Source organism: Rhincodon typus, chromosome 1 (genome assembly GCF_021869965.1).
Source record: "Rhincodon typus isolate 14 chromosome 1, sRhiTyp1.1, whole genome shotgun sequence".
Classification (NCBI taxonomy): Eukaryota; Metazoa; Chordata; class Chondrichthyes; order Orectolobiformes; family Rhincodontidae; genus Rhincodon; species Rhincodon typus.
In genome coordinates, this window is record NC_063332.1 from 94003332 (window position 1) to 94010435 (window position 7104).

General features: G+C 40.6%; 1 protein-coding gene across 2 annotated transcripts in view; it reads left to right on the top strand.

Moving 5' to 3' along the window:
• LOC125483698 (leucine-rich repeat and immunoglobulin-like domain-containing nogo receptor-interacting protein 4) overlaps positions 1-7104 on the top strand; it is a 27153-nt gene continuing 20049 nt past the window's right edge. For both annotated transcript variants that reach the window (XM_048600012.1, XM_048600017.1), the window contains exons 1-3: positions 1-489; positions 2435-2621; positions 4857-4960. In XM_048600012.1, the coding sequence (XP_048455969.1) occupies positions 289-489; positions 2435-2621; positions 4857-4960 (492 nt within the window). In that variant the 5' untranslated portion in view covers positions 1-288. The remainder of the gene's footprint in view (positions 490-2434; positions 2622-4856; positions 4961-7104) is intronic.

Consider the following 7104-nt stretch of genomic DNA (forward strand, 5'->3'; position numbering starts at 1 on the left):
ATGCAACCTCAGCCGCATCGGCTGTTGAGAGTCTACTTTGATATTTTACTTGTATAGAGTTTCAGTACACTGCTGTTGGTTTCATAGATTGGAGTTATGATCTCTGTTACATTAAACAGACTGGATAAGAGTCCTAGAACATCAAAAAGTTCAGACAAGTGAAAGGTTACCATCGAGTCAAAACTAATAAAGTTAAAGTTATAGCAAAAAAAAATTGGATATATTATTGTTTTGCAAAACTTTCTGATCATTCTGACTGTTGACTTGAAAAGGCAGACTGACAAGAACATGGATTCTGCTCTCAGTTTTTATACATTTGCCTGCTTTTCGTATGTTTCTTCGTTGGAAACCCCATTGGTGACATATTCAACTCCATGCCCACAAGATCTGAATGGCTGCATGACACAAAATATATCTGTTCTGGACTTCAGTGGCCCCAGACTTGGAAGAAACTATCAGGACTGCCTGAAGAACTACAACCAATTACAGGTGAAAATCTAGAATTTTTATTCTTAACTGATGAGTTTTTTTTTCAAAGTAGACTGAAGAAAAGATGTTTGAGGTATAAGGAGAGGCTGGAACTTTTTTCACCTGAGCATAGGAATTTGAAGGGTTACCTTATAGAGGTTTATAAAATCATGAGGGGTATAGGTAAGGTGAATGGTAGGTGGGTTTTTTTCCCTAGGATGGGAGATTTCAAGACAAGTGGGCATATTTTTACGGTGAGAAGAAAAATATTTATAAAGGACATGGGGGGGGGGGGGCAACTTCTTTTACAGAGTGGTTCATGTGTGGCATGAACTTCCAGAGAAAGTGGTGGATGCAGGAACAGTTACAATGTTTATAAGACATTTGGATAAGTACATGAATAAGGAATGTTTGGAAGGATATGGGCCAAGCACAGGCAGATGGGACTAGTTTAGTTTGGGATTATGGTCGGCATGGACTGGTTGGACCAAAGGGTCTGCTTCCCTGCTCTATGACCTCTTCCTTTAAAGCAAATTGAGTTATTTTTAATGTGTTCTTCTGTAATTTTAATTTAAGGAAATTAAGTGACATCGGACATGTGTTTAGAATACCAGAGATAACAAGGTGTAGAGCTGGATGAACACAACAGGCCAAGCAGCATCAGAGGAGCAGGAAAGCTGACGTTTCCGGTCTGGACCCTTCTTCAGAAACCATTTGTATTCTTCTAAATTCAAGGCCGGAGGCATTTACAATAAACAAGATACTTTTGACAAAATATTAGTTGTTACTTAGTAAGACAAATATGTACTACTGACTAGCTGTGTTCAGAATATGATCCTTTTTCCAGAAACACAGTCACACAGTGGTTATTTCTGCTGCCTCACAGCGCTGGGGACCCAGGTTCAATTCCACCCTCGGGTGACAGTCTATGTAGAGTTTGAACATTCTCCCCACATCTGCATGGGTTTCCTCCCACGGTTCAAAGATGTGCAGGTTAGGTGGATTGGCCATGCTAAATTGCCCATAGTGTCGAAGGATGTGCAGGTGGATTCGCCGTGGGAAATGCAGGGTAGGGTAGAGGGAGGTGAGTCTGGGTGGGATGGTCTTTAGAGGGTCAGTGTGGACTCAATGGGCTGAATGGCCTGCTTTCTACACTGTAGAGATTCGTTGATCTTATTCAAGGAACAAAATGTGTCATCTTTTTGAACCATGTAAATGTCACTCTATCTGTATTCTGAAGTTTAAATCTAAACTCCTTGCTCTGTTCAAAATGAAGTGTCAATTTAACTACTCAAAAACCCAATATACGTCTTTTTTTTCAATTTCTAGAAGATATAGCTGTTCTTTGGTGCTCATTATTTTAATAGCTGCATCTTCTGTTTAAAACAAATAGGACAATGCACCTATAAAGCTTGGGGACTACAGGAAGAATTTCATGTAAAGAGGTTTGGAGATAATTTGTTGTCAAATGGATTTTCCACAGAATAAAAATTGAGGTTAAATTGCAGTGAAATTTTTAACTTGCACTTTAGAATTGGCAAACTTAAAGTTAGTAAGTAAACATGTATGTAAATATTACTAGTGTATCAAATTTTCCAAGCCTAACAATTAACACAGGTCAATGTGACTTACAAGAGTTGGTATTCACTGTAACATGTGAGTTTGTGTGCCGAGAACATTTAACAGAAATTTTTGGGCCAGAGGGCTATTCTCAATACAGAAATAAACATTTGTGCCATCACAGTCATCAGGTAACACCAGGTTTCCCTCGTATAGTCAGTATTTATCTGACTGTTCGTAGGAATGGTAATAAATGACTGCAACAACATTGCATTACGTAATCCTCACAGCAAAATCATAAATAACCCACACAGTTCTCCTGAGCAACAAAGAGTGATGCTGAGTTTGAAACATTGATCAAATTTATAATTAACATCAAATAACTTTGTTTACTGTTTGGTTCCAGGTGCTACTTCTGAATAGTACTAACTTAGAGACTGTAGAAGATATAGCATTTTCAAATATTTCCAGTCTTCGACAGCTTTACCTTCATGACAACAGATTAGTCGCGTTTCCTTCTAAACCAATGGCACCACTCACTTTACTCCAAGTTCTATTTATCAGCAACAATTTCATCAAGGAAATTAAATCAGGTATTTTTCTTTTTCCCATCTACATTTACAAATAGTTTATGATTCATGATATGAGTTACAGGGACTTCATTACAAGCTGTTCCCCCAACCAATACTGCCATCAAATTAACTGACTATGTAACGTTGTACTGTTTGTGGGATGTTGGTAGGACATATTTATTTTTCTTAATTGTTTGTTGGGTTGTGGGCATTCCTGGCAAGGCTAATATTTGTTGCCTTTCCTTAATTGCCCTGGAATTTAGTGGTTTACTAGACCTGTCAACCACATTGCTGAAAATCTGGAGTCACATGTAGGCACACCAGATAATGATGAAAGATTCTTTCCCCAAACTGCATTAATGAAATCGCAGCAGCTTCCATGGTGGAATTTGAACAGTTTCACTGCTAAATTTGCTGATGACCCCAAAATAAGTGAAAAGGACATAAAGAGTCAACAAATGGATATTCAAGAGGCAAATGACGTATAATAATGGGAAATGTGAACTTATCTGTTTTGTCAGCAAGAATAGGAAAAAAGATAAGTAGAAATTGCAGAACTTTATACAAAGGGATCTGGGTATCCTGAAACATCAATCACAAAAGGTTATTATACAGATACAACAAGTGATTAGGAAGGTGAGTGGAATTTTGACATTTATTGTAGGAGGAATGAATACAAAAGGGGATTGTTTGCCACTTACCACATTTGTATAGAGTGTTGGGAAGACTGCATCTAGAGTGCTGTGCACAGTTTGGGTCTCTTTATTTTATAAAGGATGCAAATGTGTTTGAAACAATTCAGAAATGATTCAATGGAATGATATCTGATTGTGTACTTTTTTGGGGGAGTGCGGGACATTATCTCAAGAGGAAAGATCGAACAAGCTGTTCCTTTATCCATTGGAGTCTAGAAGTATAAGAAGTGATCTTATTGGAAACATATAATGTCTTGACAGGCTGGATGCTTTTTCCCCTTGTGGGATAAATTAGGACAAGGGGACTCTGTTTACAAATAAAGTGATGCCCAATGAAGACACATTGTGAAGCAGTCTTTTCCTTGCAGTTTTGGGGGTTTTTTTCCCCAGAGAGTGGTGCAGTCAGGCCCACCAAATATTTTAAAGGCCAAAGGAGTGGGTAAGAATCAGGAGGAGATAGGGAAGTGGAGTTGAGGTTCATTGGATCAACCATGATCATATTGAATAGCGCAGCAAGCTCCAAGGGGCCAAATGACCTCTGCCGTCTTCTGGTTTGTAATAGTTTATATTTAATATATCAGTTATATGTCACCCATTCATTCGTGGTATATCAAAATTATGCTGTTTTTGTGATGAAAATAATGCAGGTTAGTAACATTTCTGCCTTTCATGTGGCAAAAATGTAAAGAATTAGCACCAGTACAGGGGGCTGAATAAAAACAGAAGTTGCTGGAAGTTCAGCAAGTCTGGCAGCATTTGTGAAGAAAGAAAATCAGAGTTAACATTTCAGGGCCGGTATTCCTTCCTGGCTTCTTTCCTGTGCTGTCATTTTTATGGCTCGCCTATTTTTCACCCAGATCAGCATGAATAATCAATTACTTCAGCTCTGTTGTGGCTTGGAACCTGAAAGTATAGAGCACTCACGTGCATCAGAGTGAATTTGACCAAGTCCCAAACAATTTTTGTACATTGTAAAAATAGCCATATATCCTAGGAAATGCAGACTTGAATCACAGCTCAAGAATTTGTACATGTGAATTGTTAATAATTCATTTGATCAGCTATGATTCTAAATATGATTTTAACAAGAACTTCTGAAGTACAGATTACTAAATATTAAAAATATAATTTGATTTATTTCCTGACATCATAGGAAGATGTTACTTTGCTGAGTAAGGCAGTACTAGGTCGCATAGAGAAATGATAAGTGGGGAAGATAACAAAGTCTGCTTCATTTTCTGCAGTTAGATGAGAGCCAGAGACCTTTACAATATGCACTGTTGGAATTCAAAGGTGCACACTAGAAGCACAAATTTGGAAGTCCTCTCTTTAAAAGATACATCACTAATATATAACAGAACTTTGTTTCAAGCTCACAGGCAATAGGGTAAACTTTGACCTGCACCAGCTGGATATGAAAACCATGTGGTTTCTCTGGTGAGTAGGTGAATCTGTCAGATTAATGCCTAACTATGAAGTCAAAAACCTGTCCAATGTTGTTTAAGATGTTGCATACTGATATTAAAGGAATATTTTGAAAACAGACTTTGTTTTTCAATAGGTGCATTTGAGCATTTGCAGGAGCTCAGGGAACTATACTTGGGACCCCAAGCACAGTTTCAGGATTTTCAGTATCAAGCATTAATCCCTCTGAGAAAAATTAAGGTAAGAATAAAGCTGAACAAGCGAACAGTGCTTTGAGAAGATGTTGAAGGCAGATATAGATGTTCAATGCCATTTGATTCCTCTTCCGCTTGTCATTTCCTAAACTACTCACTGTTTACTTCTTTCCAGCCAATCCTTCCTGCTATTTGGGTTTCAGTTTTAAAAGAATTTTATCAAAGGCCTTTTAGAAATCTAAAAGCATATCTTACAGATTTCCACACTGCACTTCTGCAGTGATTATTCAGGCAGAAACGTTTGTCTCCAGAGCCATGCAATCCACTGGACGATTCACATGCTTAAATCTGCTCTTGTTAATCTATCCCACTATTTCACCACATTTTGATGCAAAACTGTTGAGTCTTTAGGGATCTGGATTTTTTTTTTCTCCTAATAAAATGTAAGCACCATATTTCCAGTCCAAGGACACCTTCTGAACACTTGGTGACTCTCCTTGATGATTGTTAACAAATGTCAATCCAGTCCCTCACTGATCCACGATGGATACTTTTCTTCTGTCAGTGTAGTGAATCTGTAGGATTATTTACTTCAGAGGGTGTCAAAGCTGGGTTCATTAAATATACTCAAAGCTGACGTAGACAGGTCCTTAATCAGTAAGGGAATCTCAGGCTATAGGAAAAGGCGGAAAAGTGGAGTTGAGGATTATCAGGTCAGCCAGAGCAGACTCGGTGGGCTAAATGTCCTACATCTGCTCCTACGTCTTATGGTCTTATGGGGATATCAATCAAAGAAAAGTCACCCCCATGGTTGGAGCAGGAAGAATTAGCATGGGCCTCCCCTTTCAATCACAGGCTAGTTCTCTCTCATATTTGCAATTGATAGACTCACTGTTTGGCTACGAAGCAGGGAACACAGGAAGAAGTTCCATATGGCTGGAAGAGCAGTGAGAAGATTTGTGTTAACAATGAACAGGCCTGCCAAAGGAAGGGGGCTGCTAAGGCCCGAGGTGGCATGGGTGGAACAGAGGGGTTTGGAAGGACGTCTGGCTGCTAAGACCAGGAACTGCAATGTGAGGTTGGGGTTGAACCCCTGAGTGCACTTGGTGGTGGAGAGCAGAGGAGCTGGGCAGCAAAAGGGGAGTGAGATGGACTGCAGACCGTTGTGAACCCAGCTGGTGTTCATACTGAACAAGTTAGACCTTGGAGTGACACCTGACTTCATAAACCTAACTTCGTTTCTTTTAAATATGTAAATATGTTCTGCAACTGATCTCGAAGAGACTGCCAGTGTACTTTTAACAAAGAATAAAATGGTTATTAAACAAGTAAAACATGAACTTCATTGCACAAGTCAAGAAGATTAGAAATTGTTTCTGATGAAAGGTGAATCAGAGATAGTAGGAACTGCAGATGCTGGAGAATCCGAGACAACAAGGTGCAGGGCTGGATGAACACAGCAGGCCAAGCAGCATCATAGGAGCAGAAAGGCTGACGTTTCGGGCCTAGACCCTTCATCAGAAAAGGGGGAGGGGAAGGGGGTTCTGAAATAAATAGGGAGAGAGTGGGAAGCGGATAGAAGATGGATAGAGGAGAGGATAGGTGGAGAGGAAACAAACAGGTCGAAGAGGCGGGGATGGAGCCAGTAAAGGTGAGTGTAGGTGGGGAGTTAGGGAGGGGATAGGTCAGTCCAGGGAGGACGGACAGGTCAAGGGGGCGGGATAAGGTTAGTAGGTAGGAGATGGGGGTGCGGCTTGAGGTGGGAGGAGGGGATAGGTGGGAGAAAGAACCGGTTAGGGAGGCGGGGATGACCTAGACTGGTTTTGGGATGCAGTAGTGGGAGGGGAGATTTTGAAGCTTGTGAAATCCACATTGATACCATTGGGCTGCAGGGTTCCCAAGTGGAATATGAGTTGCTGTTCCTGCAACCTTCGGGTGGCATCGTTGTGGCACTGCAGGAGGCCCAGGATGGGCATGTCGTCTGAGGAATGGGAGGGGGAGTTGAAATGGTTCGCGTCTGGGAGGTGCAGTTGTTTATTGCGAACCGAGCGTAGGTGTTCTGCAAAACAGACCGCGAGCCTCCGCTTGGTTTCCCCAATGTAGAGGAGGCCACACCGAGTACAGCGGATGCAGTATACCACATTGGCAGATGTGCAGGTGAACATCTGCTTGATGTGGAAAGTCTTCTTG